We start from the raw sequence: 20,126 nt of genomic DNA, 5'->3' as shown, positions 1-20,126 counted from the left end.
TAAGCCCCCTCTCTCTGCAGCTCGCCTCCCCCCAGTTTTGCCCGAACCGCCTTGGCCTGGTGGAGACCTGGTCTACCCCCTGTGGTTCCAGGCTTGGCAATGCCAATTTTCAAAATGGTGCTCACCAGCCAAAGTCCTACCATTGCCTCTAACATGGGAGGTTCCAGTTGGGTGGTGGGCTAGGGCGAGCTCTGGGGGGGAGATGCTTAAAAAGGACATGGATTTGGGGAGGGGCACCCTCTGACCTTTACAATTTACATTTTTTTAAATTCAGCCACCTCATGGGGCAGCGGTAGGGTGGAGGGGAGGAGGGACAGAGGATCTGGAGAGACCCCTTGAGATTTGGCCTGTACTGGGGGGGGGGGGGGGGAGGATTATTCGGCCGCTAGGGCCCTTTAAGAAGATGGTGGCCCCAGGCTGCAGGGCGATCATTGCGTGGCCTTTTTATGGGAATACTAACCCACGGTGTTCTACCACAGGGGACAATACCGAGAGGTTTACCAAGCTGCAGCACCCATGTGAGGGTAGTGAATAGGCTCAATTCGTGCTTAAAGTGTCAGAATGGATGAAAGCAAATAATGTCTTTGTTGTGCATGCTGCCGTGGGACAGGCCCGTGAGCAGCTCCCTCACCTTCCCGGTCACCCCAGCCCGACGTCGCTGCCTTGGACCACCTCCACTTGCCGCTCTCGCGCAGCCCAACGCCGCTGTATGCGGCAGGAGGGGCTGCCGCAATCTTCACTCTTCGCGGCAGGAGACGTTGCCGGGACCGTCCCTGTGCGGCAGAGGAAACCGCTGCCGTCGCTCCTTTCTTCGCGGCCCTGGTGCCACCGTCGCTATGTCTCACCTTGCGGCAGAAACGCCGTCGACATTGCCTTTCTGCTCTTACCCAACCCAGGCATGGCATAAGCGCGCGCCTCTTCTTAATATTTAAAGGGCCAGCGGTGGGAAAAGACCCATGGCCTAAACCGATGATGTCATCTTCCTGTGCTATTTCCAGTTCTATAAAAGGGCTCTGCTTGTTCTCCTCGGGGCCTTCGCATCGGATCTTCATGGTCATCCATGCTTCTTCTGTCTGACAAGGTCTTCCGTGGTCTTCTCCTGTCCAGATAGTTTTGTGTTCTTCGTTAGAAGTTCCTGGTCCCCTTGGATGTTCCTGTTCCTCGTCAGAGCTCCTTCATCGCCTGTTCCGTGTTCCTGATGTTCCATGTTCCTGCTGTTAAGTCCTGGTCCTGATGTTCCTGTCTCCAGCTCTCTGTCCTGCTTCCAGGTTTCCTGTTCGTCCACCATTCCTGGCGTGCCACCGTCATGGTCCGTGACCAACCCATGGGGGGCTGTGTAGGGTGCTTCATGGCACAAGGCCTGTCTTCATGTCTGCAGCGCAAGTCTCTGGAAGCCCCTTGCTTTTAATGCAGAGGTCTGTTCCTGATTCCTGAGTCTTGAATCCTGTTCCTGGTCTTCGGAGTTCCTTGTTCCAGTTTCCGTACATGCCCTAGACTCAAGTCAGCGCCTGCTCCGCTTCAGCGTGGTCCGCGACCAGCCACGGGTGGCTGTGGAGGGCACGCCTTGGTACAGGCCTCTCCTGAATCTTCATCATGTTTCCAGCTTCAAATCTTCATCTTCTCATCTGGAGTCTGCTTCGCTTCCGGCGTGGTCATGGGCGGCTGTGTAGGGCGCATGGCGCATTGCGGTGCAGTACTCGCCCTGTACTGGTGCCCGAATCCTGAATCCTCGTCTGAGTCTTCCAAGTTCCTGAGTTCCATGTCTCGTCATGTTCCTGCCCTCAGCCTCCGTCTGGCCCCACGCACTCCTCGTTCCCAAGTGGCAGGTCTGGAAGAACTACTGAGTGGCCGGAGGGCTACTCTTGAGACCAGTATTGCATTGCTGGGTCTCCCCTGTGCGTGTAGGTCCAGTGGAGGTCTGAGCCTGCCTTGTTCTAGTGCCTATGATGTTCCATATCTTGACCCTGGTCCTGCCTTGTTCCAACTCCTGCTGGGACACTCTCACCTCCCATGGTGTGTGTCTCGGGGCTCCTCCCTGAGCCGTGCCTTGGTCCAAGGGCTCACATCCCTCTAGAGCAAGCGACCGCACCCCCTCGTTTGCAACAGTCTTATTTGTATGATTGTTTATAGTTTATGTTTATGTAGGTTGTTACATGTATTTTAATTTTTTTTATTCTGTGACCTGGATGTTTCCCCTTGCTCCCTTGGTCCTCCAGTTAAATCAGAACCAGAACTGGAATCCTGGAACCATGAGCCATTTACAAGTATTCTGGGATTTTCCCTCCCTATTTTATATCTCCCCTACCCCTCCTCAATTGTGCCAGTCAGGTCATTGCAGTGATGGTCCTGGGCTTGCAATCATGGGCCATGAATCTGGCCACCGGATGTTACTCTTGAGCAATGACCACCGGAACTATGGGTGCTGTCAATGCAGCCTTCCCAACCCAATCTGACTAAGGGAGTAGACAGTCTCGGCGATTGAACCAGGGATCCTCCACATGGCACTGCCACCAAGCCGCCAAGCTGGCCATGGTTATTACTTGAGCTAAAATGGGAAAGTTGTCCTAAAAATGGAAAATCAGTAAATAAATAGAAAAAAGAGAAAGCAGGAGAGGGAGAGTAGAGAGTCAGAGGGTTCAGGAGTCTCCTGCAGCGCTGGCTAGCTTTTTATCACTAGTCTGAACAATATTTTGGGGTCATAATAGTGAGAAAGTGCCTTAGAAACATAGAAACATAGAAATGACGGCAGAAGAAGACCAAATGGCCCATCCAGTCTGCCCAGCAAGCTTCCCTCATTTTTTCTCTCATACTTATCTGTTTCTCTTAGCTCTTGGTTCTATTTCCCTTCCACCCCCACCATTAATGTAGAGAGCGGTGATGGAGCTGCATCCAAGTGAAATATCTAGCTTGATTAGTTAGAGGTAGTAGGGGTAGTAACCGCCGCAATAAGCAAGCTACACCCATGCTTATTTGTTTTTACCCAGATTATGTTGTACAGCCCTTATTGGTTGTTTATCTTCTCCCCTGCCGTTGAAGCAGGGAGCTATGCTGGATATGCGTGAGGTATCAGTTTTTTTCTTCTCCCCTGCCGTTGAAGCAGAGAGCTATGCTGGATATGCATCGAAAGTGAAGTATCAGGCACATTTGGTTTGGGGTAGTAACCGCCGTAACAAGCCAGCTACTCCCCGCTTTGTGAGTGTGAATCCTTTTTTCTTCTCCCCTGCCGTTGAAGTTATGCTGGATATGCGTGAAGTATCAGTTTTTCTTTTCCCCTGCCGTTGAAGCAGAGAGCTATGCTGGAAATTCGTGATGTATCAGTCTTTCTCCCATGCCGTTGAAGCAGAGAGCCATGCTGGATATGCGTCGAGAGTGAAGTATCAGGTACATTTGGTTTGGGGTAGTAACCGCCGTAACAAGCCAGCTACTCCCCGCTTTGTGAGTGCGAACCCTTTTTTCTTCTCCCCTGCCGTTGAAGCAGAGAGCTCTGCTGGATGTGTGAAGTAACAGTTTTTCTTCTCCCCTGCTGTTGAAGCAGAGAACTATGCTGGATATGCATTGAAAGTGAAGTATAAGAATGGAGTGATCAAGCTAGTTGAAAGGCATCAGGAATAGAGGAAGGTGGAGGTAGTAATTTGGATTATTTGGTTTGGGGTAGTAACCGCCGTAACAAGCCAGCTACTCCTGTCTTTGTGAGTGCAAATCCTTTTTTCCACATTTCCTCTTGCTGTTGAAGCTTAGAGTGATGTTGGAGTCACAGTAACCATGTGTATGTTTATTGAATAAGGGTATTGTCTCCAGGCAGTAGCCATCATTCTGGCGAGTCACCTACTCTTCATTGGCGGCCTCTTGACTTTATGGATCCACAGTGTTTATCCCACGCCCCTTTGAAGTCCTTCACAGTTCTGGTCTTCACCACTTCCTCCGGAAGGGCATTCCAGGCATCCACCACCCTCTCCGTGAAGAAATACTTCCTGACATTGGTTCTGAATCTTCCTCCCTGGAAGATTCAAATCGTGACCCCTGGTTCTGCTGATTTTTTTCTTATGGTAAAGGTTTGTCGTTGCCTTTGGATCATTAAAACCTTTCAAGTATCTGAAAGTCTGTATCATATCACCTCTGCTCCTCCTTTCCTCCAGGGTGTACATATTTAGATTCTTCAATCTCTCCTCGTACGTCATCCGATGAAGATCCTCCACCTTCCTGGTCGCCCTTCTCTGTACCACTTCCATCTTGTCTTTGTCTTTTTGTAGATACAGTCTCCAGAACTGAACACAGTACTCCAGGTGAGGCCTCACCAAGGACCTGTACAAGGGAATATACAAGGGAATATAACAGGCAAACAGTAAATTGGGGGATATAGTAAAGCAAGCAGTCACAATCACGATAAATCAGAGGTCAATAAGATTGAAAGGATACAGGTAAGGGGTGGGAATGGCCGAGGAAGGGAGAAATAGTTGAAGATAAGAGTTATACCAAAGGAGGCGCTGGAACTATTTACAGGCGCTGAGGCTATTTACAGGATTGTAAAAGTAAAACATTAGTGCAAGGGAGTTGCAGAAGACGGAGAGGAAAGAGAGAATGGAGGGTTGCAGAGGATGAAGAAGATGGAGAGGAAGGAAAGGAAAGAGCAGATAGGCACTGAAGCTAGTTACATTGAAATCGTTGGCTCAGTGTGCTGTGGCAGTCAAAAAAAGCAAACAGAAGGTTAGGAATTATTAGGAAGGGAATGACGAATAAAATGGTGGCTGTCATATTGCCTCTGTATCGCTCCATGGTGAGACCGCACTGTGTACTGTGTACAATTCTGGTCGCCGCATCTCAAAAAGGATATAGTTGCACTGGAGAAAGTGCAGAGAAGAGCAACCAAAATGATAACGGGGATGGAACAGCTCCCCCATGAGGAAAGGCTGAAGAGGTTAGGGCTGATCAGCTTAGAGAAGAGATGGCTGAGGGGGGATATTATGAAAGGACTTGAACGAGTATTTTTATTTATTTATTTAACATCTTTTATATACCGGTATTAGTAGGGACATCATACCGGTTCACAATTAAACAGCAGAACTGAAATTACATGATAACAAGGGAGCGTAACTAGGAGAGGGGATAACTTGAGAACAGCATGGAAAAAAATAGTTAGAACATCAAGAGGTAACTTAGTAGAGACTTAAGTCGAGGCTTAATGTACAGTATCTTGGGGCAGCAGACCGGGGGGGGGGGGGGGGGCGCAAGTAAACAAGGTCCTATTCTGGGTAGGCACATTTGAATAACCAGGTTTTTAATTTCTTCTTAAATTTAATGGAGCATGGTTCAAGGCGCAGGATGGGGGGAAGAGTATTCCATAGGGACGGTCCAGCAATTGATAAGGCACGGTTCCGTATTGAGGAGAGGCCTGCAGTTTTAAGTGGGGGTACAATAAGGGTGCCTCTATTGGCTGTTCTGATGCGTCTTGATGATTGGTATGGGGTAAAAGGCAGGTTGAGCCAGTTTGAATTATAGACATGGAGGGATTTGTGTACAATGGTCAGCGTTTTGTAGTGGATGCGGGATAGGATCGGGAGCCAGTGCAGCTCTTTAAGGATGGGAGTGATGTGATCACCCTTGCGAGTATTTGAGAGTAATCGTGCTGTTGCGTTTTGCAATATCTGTAATGGCTTTATTGTAGCGTAAGGGAGCCCAAGGAAGAGTGTGTTACAGTAGTCTAGTTTGGTGGGAATAGTAGCTTGTATCACTGTGCGGAAATCTTGGGGGTATAGTAAGAGTTTCAGTTTTTTTAAGACATTAAGTTTGAAGAAGCCATCTTTGAGTATGGAGCTAACATATCTCTTCATGTTTAGTTGTTGGTCGAAGATGACACCAAGATCTCTAACGGATGATTGGGCTGTGACGGTGCCAAATTTTGGGTCATTTGAAAGTGGGTGGGGGGGAGGAGAGTGAAGGGAGATTAGCAGGAGTTCGGTTTTATTGGTATTGAGTGTCAGTTGGAGGTTGGTTAGCAGGGTGTTGATGGATGCCAAGCAGCTTTCCCAGTGGTTTAGTGCGTCAGAGATCGAGTTGTGGATTGGTATAATGATCTGAACATCGTCGGCATAAAGGAAGAACTTTAGTTTGAGATCAGTGAGGAGATGGCATAGCGGAGTAAGGTAGAGGTTGAAAAGGGTGGAGGAGAGTGATGAGCCCTGTGGGACTCCCTGTTGCAAGAGGTGAGAGGCAGATATGGAATCTCCTATTTTAACGGAGTAGATGTGAATCGGTTATTTACTCTTTCGGATAACAGAAGGACTAGGAGGCACTCCATGAAGTTAGCCAGTAACACATTGAAGACTAATCGGAGAAAATTCTTTTTCACCCAACGCACAATTAAGCTCTGGAATTCATTGCCAGAGGATGTGGTTAAGGCAGTTAGTGTAGCTGGGTTTAAAAAAGGTTTGGGTAAGTTCCTGGAGGAGAAGTCCATAAACAGCTATTAGTCAATAGGGAACAGTCACTGCTTTTTTCTGACATTAGTAGCATGGGATTTATTTAATGTTTGGGTACTTGCCAGGTACTTGTGACTTGGACTGGCCACTGTTAAAGATAAGATACTGGGCTTGATGGACTCTTGGTATGACCCAGTATGGCTTATCTTTTATTCTTACGCCATGCTTTGGGTTAGTTTCTGAACCACCTGAGGTGGGGTCTTCAGCTGCTGCAGGTACCTGGAGCGAGCAGATGGCTGCACCCATAATGAACCAACACACACACACACACACACACACACACACACACACACAACAGCCGACCACACCTTCCCTGCAGGAGTTAAATGCACAATAGCTGAATTTAATCAGTCAAAATACAGCTGCTTCTGTTAGCTTGAGGGAAGCTAGCCAAAGCATTCAAAGCCCCAAAATGCTGCATAGATTAGGCAATCAGTTTTCTTTGTGAGGCATTAAATGCTGAACCAGTTGGGCTGACAAGCCCCATTCAGAAGTGAATGCCAGCAGCAGGATGCACACCCTGAGCAGTTCTTCTTTGGGTCTGGGGATGAGAAGGAGAGACAAAAGGGCAATAGATGGCGTGGTGAGAGATGAAAGAGGCAGAAAGTGAGAGAGAAAACAGGAAGCAAGCAATAAAGGAAGCAAGACTGAGGAGAGTCAGAACAGCAGTAAGCAAGACACACCTCAGAGTTTGTTATTTAAGGGGAAACCAAGTCACGACTTCCAGTCAGAAAGAAAGGGGCCAGAGGTCACCTTTCAGAAGTTCATGGCGGCCGCGTTCCCAGGGAGTTGGCAGGTTCCTGACAGCAGGGAAGCTGGCAGGCTCGGGCAGGTTATTGAGAATTCAGGAGTGGTGTTCAGCCTGTGGCCTCTGTACCGGAAGGCTCATAGTGGGTCTAAGATGAAGCTTCTTTAGCCCAGTTCTGGGCAAACTGATGCCCTGTGTGAAAACTGACATTGGCGCCGCCCCCCCCCCCCCCCCCCTCCTCACCTGGGGGCAGCTCTGGTACAGCACTCCCTCCCTTCCACAGAGGCAGTGGCCCTGGCACAATATAGCCATCTCTTCTCCCCACTAGCATCCTCTCCTTTCCTGTCCATCAGCATCCCCCTCTTTTTCTCTCCTCCCCTTCTTCCTCCTGCACAGCATTCTCGAGTTTCCTTCCTGCAGATATCCCATGGAAGTGTGCAAGAGGATGCAGCGGCACAGGTCGCACACCCCAAAAACTGGCCCCGATAGGTTCCCAGGGTGTCTCTCGGTGTGTGTTGTACATAAGTTAACCAGTAGCTTCAGGCCTGGTTTTACCCTCTCAGCCCCTTGCAGCCATGGACTTGTGGATTTCTGGCTCCCGAGTTTCTTAGAGGAAAAATTGGACTCACAGAGGCAGCATTCACAACCCTTAAGGGGAGGGAGGGAGTCTCAGCTACCTCTCTGTGGCAACACCTAGTGGCTAGACTTTGGGTCCACATTAGCTGGGGATCCAGAGAGCGCTGCAGTTTTTGCCACTGCAATGATTGGGCTGAGTCGGGAGAGGGCTATAAAAATAGGGGGCAAAACCCAACTCCTGGTTAGTGGTGAATGAAGGCTCATGACAGCCTAACCCAACAGAAGTCAGTTCTGATTGAACTGGAAGTCCAAAAGAGCAGGAGGAAAGTGCTGACTTCTTGCCCCCCTCCCCCCCCAATAAAAAAGAAGAAAAACGGATCCACTCATTCACAGACGCAATGGGTTAAAATCAGAACTGGACCAACCTGTCAGATGCCCTGGTGCCAGCCGATAACCCTATGAGTATGTGGGTCAAGCAGCATCTCTTGCTCCTTAATGGTATTTTATTATATTCCTTGTTCCAAACTATCTGGCAGTACTAGACTTGATTACAAAGTGTGTGAACCATGCCCACTTCCAGATGGCCCTATCCAGGTGCAGCTCCCCAGTCTCTAGCACAGAGCACGATGAAGGCGTCACTCTATGGATGCCTTCCTTACTCTGCAAGCTTCAGAATACAACCCTTCATACTGCCAGGCCCCCATTGCCTTCCAGCGTTATCCAATGCCTTTGTGGTTCCTCTGCTTCAGGGCTGACCGATGATGAGGATGTGAAGGTGATGATAAAGGGGTCCCAGCTCTGGAAAATCAAGTCACGCACCTGGCGGAAGCAGCGTCTCTATCGACTGGAGCAGGACGGCATGACCATCTGGTTCGAGAGTCCGTCCAAACGGTCCCGCTCGAAGCAGACTTGTAAGTAACAGCAACCAGACAAGAAGGCTTCCATCGCCATCATCTTTGTTTAATTGTCTCCTGTGGTAATCAAACTGAGTACCCCCCCCCCCCCCCCCTTCCATTGTAAAACTAGGAGTAAGGGAATCCAGGTCCCATCCTCCATGAGGTCTGCGTAAGGGATCCATCCGGTTCCTCACGGACATCTGTCCTGTCAATCTTAATACTTTATGAAGGAGGTATCCGGAAAGTAAATAAAACTCAGATTTATACCTAGGGAAGGGTTAAACTGACGTGCATGCTCATCCCTTGCATAATGAGACCAGAGGTGTCTACTGACTGCATCAAAACAGCAAAGCCAGTATCAGAAAACAGTGGATTGGTGCTGTCACACAGAGGTCAGAGTGAAGAGTCAGAGGGCAAGGGAAAAGGATGGGAAACATGGTCAAATTGTACTTAAAGAGAAAGGCAGACCAGGCAAGGAAATGAATATTAAGATTGTGGCTGAACAATGGGATGTTAGCACCAACCCTGCTTGCCTTTGAGATGTCTCCTCCTCCTTTCCTTCATGCATTAGAAAACTTTGGTTTGACCTGCTGAGGCAGAATCCTGAGGCAGGTGCCCAAAAACTGACCTGGAACTCAGGAAAAATAGACAAGTCTATAATCTAGCCTGTCCCGGGGACCCCCACAGCCAGTCGGGTTTCCAGGATATCCACAATGAAATCGCACGAGATACATTTTCATGTACCGAGTCTCCATTGTGTGCAAATGTATCTCGTGCGATTTCATTGTGGATATCCTGGAAACCCGACTGGCTGTGGGGGTCCCCAGGACAGGCTTGGGAAGCCCTGATCTAGTGCTTGGAAAAAAAAAATCCCTCTGTGCAGACCAAAGAAGGGACTGAAAAAAAAATGAAGGAAGAACAGGAGTAGATAGGGTCCCTTCTGGGAGGAGGGGGTGATGATATAGAAAGGGCAGTGAGCTGCCTCATGGAACTCCCTCCCTCTCAGACGGATGGATGAAGTCCATCCTCCATGGTCTTTGTCGCTAGCCGTTAAAACAGTAAGACTAACTCAAGGAAGGGATAGAGCCCTATCATTAGCAGGGCCTACATTATGGAACACCATGCCATCAGAAATCAGACTGCAAAAAGACATCAAACTATTCAAAAAGAGCCTAAAAACATGGCTATTTAAACAAGCATACCACAAAGAGAAGGGAGAGTAGAATCCAGGGAATTGCAGAAAGCGATGAGTCTGTGCTTTGACACAACACCCCGACTCATAATGAGTATTTTTCTTTTAAGCAGTAACAGATAACATGTAAATTATTAATAATTTTGAAGCGACCTGATAAACCTAAACATACAACCTCACCTAGCACCTTATAGCTATTATGAAATTCTGTACCGTACCTTACAGGCACCTGTCTAGAGGTTAAAATAACAGCTAAGCAACATTATTTTAAGGGCCTTATTGTTAACCGTTGTGACGGCTTCTAGCTTAACGACTGTATAGAAAAGAGTTTAAATAAATAAATTAAATAAATAAGGTAGGAGAGGCCCTAGGCACTTTATCAAAATGCTGAGCAGGGCCAGGTGCTTCTCATGTCAGCACTGGGAGAAGTGCAGTCTATCCCTGATGAATAGAGAGTTTAACACATTATTAGTCATGCCCCCTCCCATCCCCCCCCCACTGGTGCTCGCTGTTTGCTGAACAATTGCTGCCTATGTACTGGGCCAAGCCCTATCTCTTTTCTCTCTTTCTGACATTTTCTATGTGTGTTGTTTGTCCTCTCATTTAGAGATAACATCAGATATGTGCGCATTGATTGAGCTTTTGTCAAGACTTCAGACCTTTTTGCATTATGCTTGTTAAGCTGATAAATAGCTTGAAATGGCCCTGTTCAGAGAGGAAATAACATAGAGCATTTGTGTCCTTGATTCCTATGGCGGATAAAGGTTTATTAGCTGACAATCAAACAGATGTGTGGGCAGGCAATGCTATGTGAAGTCTCAGTACTGGAGCAGGGGGTGCTGCAGGGCAGGCGTGAGGTGCATTGGCAGAGTACCGTGCATGGGTCTCAGGGTTGGACTAACAGGAGGTGCTGCAGGGCAGGCGTGATCTGCATTGGCAGAGCATCGTGCATGGGTCTCAGGGTTGGACTAACAGGAGGTGCTGCAGGGCAGGCGTGAGCTGCATTGGCAGAGCATCGTGCATGGGTCTCAGGGTTGGACTAACAGGAGGTGCTGCAGGGCAGGCGTGAGGTGCATTGGCAGAGTACCGTGCATGGGTCTCAGGGTTGGACTAACAGGAGGTGCTGCAGGGCAGGCGTGAGGTGCATTGGCAGAGCGCCATGTTGGGTCTCAGGGTTGGACTATCAGGGGATGCTGCTGGGCAGGAGTCAGGTGCATTGGCAAAGTTGTGTCAGCATATGTGTGTGTGTGGGACTCATTACTGGAATAGCAGGGGGTGCTACAAGGGAAGAGTCAGGTGCACTGGCAGGCGCAGGCTAGGGAAGCCCTGGATTTACAGGGGATGCTGCAGATCAAGAATTAACTCATTTGAGGATCCAAAGAAATGGTTTTCATTATAAATATACCATCATAAAATGAACATGTGCTGCTAATTGCTTAAGACAGAGGATTCTGTTCACAAGCAATAAAGAAAAAAAAAAAGAGTTGCAAATCTTTGACACAGTGAAATCATCCCCCATCCCCCGCCAACACCCGTTTACAATCAGTTTGAAACCCTCCAGGCTTGATTTATGGAAGTTTTTCTACCATTCTGCACCTACGGTATGTGAAAAACCTTTGATAGAAATCAGAGCCCTCCTTGTGTTTTTTATTTAGAAGCATTTGCTATTCTGTCTTTTCCTCTAAGTAGGTCCAAAGTGGATTGCATAAAGCAAGTTAAGACAGCAAGAAATCATTCAGGGGCAACCTCCTTCCTTGACTTCTGTCCAGTGTTGGTAAAGCTTGTATCCTAGGCAAGAGTAAAATCTTCAGTCCCTTAGCTTTCGGTCCTTAGTAGTGTAAGTAACCTTTGGTTTCCTTACCAAAAGGACTGAACCAAAATTCTGGGAAAGTACAGAGAAAGTAGTTAAGCAGAGGTTGGCTTTGCTCCCCCACGTGGAAGAAGCAGATGGTATGGCCAGAGCTTTTATAAACCTCTGCCACCATCTTAGCGTGAGGTTTTTTAGGTTGGACTTTTAAGATGAAAGCCACAGTTAACGGTTTTAAGGGGCAGCATTTTCTATGCCGTACCACTTTGATTATTTTCTGGGCTAGGCCTCTGGGGTTTCTCTACATATAGACTTGGAACAAGAAAGGAGACAACGTGTCTTATCCCCTGTAGTGTTTTGTCCATGCTTTTGGTAACGGTTTGTTGCCAGAGGAGGAAGATTTCTCCATCTTTCCTGCCTCTCTTTGAGTTGCGCTGTTCGGTAAGATTTTGACTTTTTGTGTTACTGAGCACCCAGGGGCAGCTGTTGCTGATTTAAGGAGGGGTGCCTTTCCTTTAGAAAGGACTGGAGGAGAAGAAGGGACTCATAGCTATTTCCAAGGAGAAGAAGTTGAGGTACGGTGTATGACCTCAGGGATAATCAGCAGAGAAGAGTGTGTGATAAGGTGCCCATCAGGTGCTACAAAGTGGAGAGTGAAGTTCAGTGAGGACTTTGGGAAAGGTATGAAAAACGGGACTTTGGTTGTGATTTCAGGAAGTAACATCTGATTCCCATGGGAGGATCTGGAGCGTTTAAATACAAAATGAGGAGATGCAAAGAGTCAAGGAATTATCTGAAGTAATTGGAGAACTGGTTGCTGGAAAAAAAAAAGTATTAAGTGTTATTTGTGAAGATTAATTGGACAGTTTTCAGTTTGAGTTATTAAAAAACATCAATTCACTTTTACAACCTATCCGTAAAGCCGAGTTGGCATCCCCCCCAGTCTCCAGCATGATTACTGTTGGGAGATTTGCCAGTGCTGTTTACAAGACTTGGACAGAGACATACAAAGAAGGATTGGGAGGAATTAATGTCAAAGAGTCTTGAAGCTGAGTTTCTCCCAACAGGGGATCCTGGACTCTGAAAGTGTGGAGAGAAATGTGCAGTTAGGGTCTACCCTTTATGATGTGGGCCTCTGGGTTCAGTATTAAGGTTTTCCCGCCTAGGGGTTACAGTAGCATGCCCCTCCACCCCTCGTTCCCCTCGTTCCTAGTAGGTTTCATTTAAGGTAGCATAGAGGCTCAGTTTAACGAGTTATGTTGAGGATGTGTAATATTATCATAAGCAAGTATGGAGAGATGGAAAGGAAAATCTTGATTTTAGATGATCACAAATCTTGCATAATCTGTGCCTTGGCAGTGTTTTAGTTATTGTGATGGAAAAAATTACCAAACAAGAATCAGGGAAACTGTAGATAAAATAACAAAATCCTCCGTGCAAGTAAATTGAGGGCACCTAGAGAGCTATCATTAAAGTTCTTTTCCCCCAACCGTGTTCTTGATTGCTCGTGCATGGATGTCTCAGCGATGGCCCTAAGGGAAGTCTTCAAAATTTTTCTTTAAAAAATGACTACAAGATTGCACAGTCTTAGTGAAAATACAGCCATCCAGTTCAATGCATTTCTGTGATGTTTCATGACACGTCCCTCATTCCCTTCACACATACCTCAAAATGTCGGCCTTATTAGCTTTTGATGGCCATGATATCATAGATACTTCCTCTGATGACAGGAAGTGACAGCATTAGTAGGAATACAGTGATGTCATGGCAATGTATTCAAGACCAAAAAGAGGTTGAACCATCTAAAGTATGTTTTTAAGGTATGAATGTCTCAAACTCCTTCCTACATTCCTCCCACTCTTTCCAGTTTCAGTGATTCATATCCATGATGTGTGGGAGGGCTTCCAGTCTGAGGGGCTCCGGCACTACGGGCTCTCCTTCCCCGAGAAACACTGCTTCACTATCGTCTTCAAGGGCAAGCGCAAAAACCTGGATATGGCTGCAGACAGTGAGGATGAGGCACAGAGGTGGATCCAGGGTCTGAAAAAGCTCATCAAGCGGGTGGACGCCATGAGCCAACGTGAGAAGCTGGATCAATATCCTTTTATGCCCAGTCCCAGGGTTCTTAAAAGGGGGGGGGGGAGGGGCGCAGCTCCAGTTCATCATAGACAAGCTGAGTCAGACCTGGTATTATACCCCTTCCCCCAGTGTATGTAAGGACTTGTAGTTGTAAGATATTAAACAGAATTACAAGTATAGAGATGCAATGGGCTAATAACCAGGACTGTTCATCGTGACAATGATGCCATCTATTAATCTTGTAAAACCACAGTTTTTGGAGGGAAATCCATTGCATTTAAACCAGCAGTTCTAATCAATAATCTTTATGTAATTCAGTTAGCACTTAAAAATACAAAAAATTGATCATTATTTTATTTATTTATTTAGTTTTTTTTATACCGGCATTCGCGATAGGTATCACATCATGCTGGTTTACATTTAACAAGGGGTGTAAAATGAAAAGATATAATAAAACTTTAACAGGTGCAGAGCGAAAACGTTGCAGTTACAATAAAACAGGGATGCACACAACTGGGAGCAGAAGAAGAAAAAAAGGCGATAGGAATTTAACAGAAAGAGCAATTATTTACAATGTAATGGAATTTATAATATTATTTACAGCGTTGTGGTAATGTCTGAGAGTAAATTGACGGTGAGTTAAGGTTCAGCTGGGGTCTGGAAAGGCTTTCTTAGATAACCATGTTTTGGGCCTTTTCCTGAAGGTAAGTAGGCAGGGTTCCTGTCACAGATCAGGTGGGATGGAGTTCCATAGAGGTGGTCCTGCTGTGGAGAAGGCCCGGTCTCTAAGGGATTTATGTTGAGAGGTTTTGGAGTGTGGCACATGTAGTAATTCTCTATAAGACTCTCTGATGGGTCTGGAGGAGGTATGTTTTCTGAAAGGGATTTGTAGGTTGAGTGGAGCATGGTGATGGATAGCTTTGTAGATGGTAGTAATGGACTTATACAAGATTCTGTAATGAATTGGCAACCACTGTAGGTCTTTAAGGATTGGGGATATGTGGTCTCTTCTCCTTGTGTTAGTCAGTATTCTGGCTGCCGTGTTTTGGACCATCTGAAGAGGTTTGGTATGAGATGAGGGGAGACCTAATAAGATAGAGTTACAGTAATCTATCTTAGAGAAGATCATTGCTTGCAAAACTATTCTGTAGTCATGAAAGTGGAAGAGTGGCTTTATTCTTTTTAGGACATGTAGTTTATGAAAGCAGTCCTTAGTTGTCTGGTTGATAAATGATTTTAGGTTTAGACGATTGTCAATGATAGCTCCTAAGTCTCTTACTTGAGAAATTTGCAAGTTGGCTGGTGGATTCGTGGTAATGTTATTGTTTTCCGTGGATATGAGAAGGAGTTCGCTTTTTGAAGAGTTAAGTATTAAGTTTAAACTGGTGAGGAGGCAGTTGATTTCTAGAAGGCAATTTTCCCAAAATTCTAACGTTTTTGTGATGGATTCTTTAGTGGGGATCACGATCTGGACATCATCGGCGTATAAGAAGTGTTTTAGGTTCAGTTTGGTTAACAACTGGCAGAGAGGGAGAAGGTAGATGTTGAAGAGCGTGGGTGATAGGGAGGAACCTTGAGGAACTCCTAGTGAGAAAGGATGACAGTGAGATTCTTTATTGTATATTTTGACCTTGTAGCCTCTGTTCCCAAGGAATATTTTGAACCAGGCCAGTGCTGTACCTGTTATGCCGATGTTCTCCAGCTGATTTAAGAGGATGGAGTGGTTAACAGTATCAAACGCTGCCAAGAGGTCAAGGAGGATCAATAAGTAGGCATGACCTTTATCGAGGCCCATGATGAGGTAGTCTGTTAGGGATATGAGTAGTGATTCAGTACTTAATGCTTTTTGGAAGCCGTATTGAGTAGGGAACAGAATTTTGTGATCTTCGATGTAGTTCGATAATTGTGTGTTAACTAATTTTTCCATGACCTTGGCTATGAATGGGAGGTTGGAGATCGGACGGAAGCTGTGGGGTCTTTAGGATCCAAGTTTGGTTTCTTTAGGAGAGGTTTGATGGAGGCCATTTTAAGGTCGTCTGGATAGATTCCCTGGGCTAAGGAGCAATTTATAATGTCAGCCAGAGCTTTGGAGATCATGTCAGGGATTAGCAGGAGCAGTTTGGTCGGGATTTAGTCAAAGGGATGTGAAGAAAGTTTCATTTTCTTCAAAACTGTTTGGATCTCTGATGTTGTAATGGGTTCGAAGAATTGGAGGGATATGTCTTTGTTGGGGTGGAGATATGTGCTAGAAGGCGAGAAGGTATTAGACGTCAGCTGTGTTAGGAGGTTGGGGACTTTATTGCTGAAGAAGAGGGCCAACTCATCTGCTTTTGGTTGGGCTTGGTTGAGAGGAATGTCAGGAGCATTGATTTGTGTTAAATTAGATACATAGGCAAAAAGGGCTTTAGAGTTGAAGATGAGGTCATGGCTCTTATGAGCGTAGAAGTCCCTTTTTGTTTTTAATATGGAGCTCTTGTATAAGTGGAGGGCGAGTTTATAAGCAGAGAGGGTAGTCGGTGATGGTGCTTTATGCCATTTACTTTCTTTCTGTTGTAGATGATGTTTGAGTTTTCGAAGTTCATCATTAAACCATGGTTGTCTTTTGGACGCATTGTGTTTGAGTTTTTTTGTTGTCAGTGGACAAAGTTTGTTTGCTACTGTTTCCGTTATGTTGGACCAGGAGTGGAGGGCAGAGTTAGGGGTGGAGACGTCTATGAGGGGGAGTTCTAAGGCAAGGTGTTTGCTGAGGTCCTCAGAGGAGCAAGATTTCCTGTAAAGAAATGATGGTAGGGGGAAGTGATTGTTGCTCGCTTGTGCCAGTGAGATGGTGGTGGAGATTAACGCGTGGTCAGACCAGGGGACTTGTTTGCACACCGGTTGTGCAGAGTGTGAGATACCTGAGTTCACAAATATGAGATCTAGCATGTGACCCGCTTTGTGGGTAGGTTTGTTGATTAGCTGCTTGAATCCCATGGCTGACATGGCGGTTAGGAATGCTTCGCAGTTGGTTGAGAGTATGGGGTTGTCTACATGTAAGTTAAAATCTCCTAGGATTATAGCTGGGGAGTCCAAATTTAGGTGTGAAGCTGTTATTTCAAGAATAGGTGAGGCATCAGAATCTAGAAGGCCTGGGGGGGCATAGACAAGGAGGATTTGAAGATGTTGATTTGAAAAGGCCTGTTTCTAGTTTAGCAGATGAGTTAACTGGATATTTTGCGAATCTCAGATCTTTTTTGGCTGCTAGGAGAATACCCCCGCCCCTTTTTTTCCGTCGGGGAATAGAGAAAAAATCGTAGGTCTGTGTTGGTTGTTGATTTATAAGAGCAGTGTCCGTGGGTTTGAGCCATGTTTCTGTTATGGTGAAGAAGTCCGGATTTGCGTCAAGAAGAAGGTCATTGAGGATCAGCGTTTTCTTGGTGAGAGATTGGGCATTGAATAATATAAGGGAGAATAGAGCGAGGCCTAGAATTTGGGTGATAGGGGAAATCATGATAGGTATGAGGGATTTGTAGGTGTGTGGACGGGAAAGCATAGAAGATTTTCCTGAGAGGAGAGAACTGTGATGGAGAATCGGTATTGGGAAACCACAAGGCATTATGGTCTGATTGTGTCCGGAACACTGATTGTTAGTATGATAATAATGAGTGCTGGAAGAAGGTTGGATGAACTCTGGAGGCAGGTTAAATGGAAAGCTGTGTCCGTAACATTGGTTGTTAGAATGGTAATTATGATTGCTGGTGGAAAGTTGGGAGAATGCTGAATGCTGCAGGCTGGTAAAATGAGACCTGGGTCCGGAATACTTGTTGCTAGGAAGATAAGAGTGAAAAGCTGGAAGAAGGTTGGATGAATGAAGGAGCTCGATTTAGAGCGCGTCTGTCATCCGCTGGGAGAGATCACCAGACAAGGGCTAACAAGGTTATGGAAGGCCCTGCAACACGAAGCACAACTATCTGTTTGAGGCGAGAGTCCGCTTGAGGAGTCCACAGGGTTTTTCCGTCTTGGAGTGGGTCTGGTGGAGGTTAGTTTACTGAGTTGGGATAATGGAGGAGAGATCTGGAAATCAGTGTCTGATCAAGTTAGAAATTCAAGTTTGAGGGTGTTAATGGATCGGTTGGATGGGAAACTGCGTGGAGTAGATTAAAGAAGGTGCGCACAAAGGGGGATGCCCCTTTGTTGTGCGCCTTTGGCACGTGACGCCCGGTGCGCGACACCGGGAGGATGGCAGGGATTTAAATCCCCTGTGGTCGCTGGCTCCTGATGTCACCGGAGCGCCAAGCTCCGGATTGGCTGGGGAGCTGGTGAAGAGGAGGGGCGGCGAGTAGCTCGAAGATTCAGCGGCAGGCAGTGGAGGAGGAGCGGTTCCGCCTCATGGTTGGCGGGGGAGCCCGTTGGCGGTAAGAGCAAGTGAGGAAGGCCTTACCCCGACGGGCTTTAGCGCCAACTGCGCAGGCCCAAGCATTATAATTCCTTTATTTTAATTCTCGATTTTTAATTGGGTGATCAGAGAGTTGGAGTAGGGAGAGCACTAGATGTAGTGTTTTTGGATTGCAATAAGACCTTTGACACAGTGCTGCATAGGCAACTTAGAAATAAACTGAGTGCCCTTGCTATGGCCTTAAAGTGACTGACTGGGTTAGAAACTGGTTGAGCAGGAGATGACAAAGGGCAGTGGTGAATGGAGCTCACTCCAAGGAGAATGAGGTTACCAGTGGTGTGCCAGAGGGCTTAGTCCTTGGACCAATTCTTTTCAACATTTTCAAAAGTGATATTGTGGAACGGCTATCAGGAAAAGTTTGTCTTTTTGCAGATGATACTAAAATCTGCAACAGGGTAGACAGCCAGGAAGGTGTGGAAAACAAAAGAAAAGATCTAATGAAGCTTGAGGAATGGTCTCTAGTGTCTGGCAGCTAAGATTTAATACTACAAATTGCAGCGTAATGCATTTAGGATGCAAAACCTCAAGGGAGAGGTGTAGTATTGGAGGTGAAATTCTTCTAAGCAGAAAAAAGGAGTGGGAACTGGGGGTGATTGTATCTGAGGATGATAAAGTGCTGGCAGAAGCCAGGAAGATGCTTGGCTGCATAGGGAGAGGAACAGTCAGCAGAAAGTAGGAGGTGATATTGCCCTTGTATAAGCCCCTTGTATACATTTCTGGAGTCTGCACATTGAAAAGGATATAAACGGAACAGAGTTGATTCAAAGGGTTACTACTAAAAAGGTTAGTAGTTTTCACTATAAAGCATATTGGGGCAGATTTCAAGGTCTAAATAGGTATACCCTAGTGCAGGAATCCCCACATTCAGTCCTTGAAGGACACAATCCAGTCAGGTTTTCTGGATTTCCACATTAAATGTGCATGAGATCTATTTGCATAAATGGAGACCATGCATGCAAATCTCATGCATATTCATTGTGGCAACCCTGAAAATATGACTGGGTTTCGGCCTTCAAGGCCCAAGTCTGGGGACCCTTGCTAGCGGAAAGGCAGGATAGAGGAGATATGATAAGACATTTAAATGCCTCCAAGGTATCAATGAACAGACGGTGTCTCTTTTAGTGGAAAGGAGGGTCTGGAACAAGAGGTCATGGGATCAGGGTAAAAGGGGGTAGCTTCAGGAATAATCTAAAGAAATACTTCTTTATACAAAGAGTGATAGATGCATGGAACGGCCTCCCAGTGATGGTGGTGGAGACCAGAACAGCATCTGAATTGAAGAAAGCATGGGATAAGCACAGGGGATCTCTGAGGGCATGGAGGGGATTGTAGAGCTGAGCAGTTGGTGTGGATGGGCTGACCAGAGAGACCATACGTCTTTTTCTGCCTTTTTTGTCAATGTTTCTAAATTAGTGTTTGAGGTTTCTGAAAGCACCTCCTTCTATTCTGTTTGTAAGTAAATTGGGGTCTGTTTTATCCTGATCCTCCATGTACATGTGGTTTTCTGTTAACAAGATGCTAAAGTAGTAGGTCTGGAGTGTTGGAGAGGGCCACTGGTGGTGATGTACAGTGATAATCAGTGCACGACAGAGCAGCAGCGTTCAGACATGGACTCAGCTTTCCAAGCCATCCTCTTTCCATGGGAGTTTTGCCTTGTGATGGATCTCAAAGTACTGGGGCCTGAATTCTCTTACTAGGGAGGTGGAGGAAGATGTGAGCAATGGTGCCTTCTACTGGGTTGGGACCAGTGCTAATCTCCACTTTCCACTTTGGCTGCAGAGGGAAAAAGGAAGCAATTTGCCTCAGTTTGAAAAGGTTCCAGGTCGGTGACCTGCTGTGACCCGCTACAAAATCAGCACTAGGTGTAAGGAAATGAATGACTAGATGCGTGCATACATAGAGCAAGGGTTGAGTCCA

At 46.4% G+C, this 20,126-nt stretch overlaps 1 protein-coding gene across 1 annotated transcript in view; it reads left to right on the top strand.

Annotated features, from left to right (window-relative positions):
• PLCD3 (phospholipase C delta 3) overlaps positions 1–20,126 on the top strand; it is a 73,195-nt gene that overhangs the window by 12,474 nt on the left and 40,595 nt on the right. Inside the window, exons 2-3 of the mRNA XM_029572430.1 lie at positions 8,550–8,711; positions 13,563–13,791. Of these exons, the coding sequence (XP_029428290.1) occupies positions 8,550–8,711; positions 13,563–13,791 (391 nt within the window). The remainder of the gene's footprint in view (positions 1–8,549; positions 8,712–13,562; positions 13,792–20,126) is intronic.

The sequence above is a fragment of the Rhinatrema bivittatum genome, chromosome 12 (genome assembly GCF_901001135.1).
Source record: "Rhinatrema bivittatum chromosome 12, aRhiBiv1.1, whole genome shotgun sequence".
NCBI classification, from domain to species: domain Eukaryota; kingdom Metazoa; phylum Chordata; class Amphibia; order Gymnophiona; family Rhinatrematidae; genus Rhinatrema; species Rhinatrema bivittatum.
This window is presented reverse-complemented; position numbering and strand designations above follow the sequence as displayed.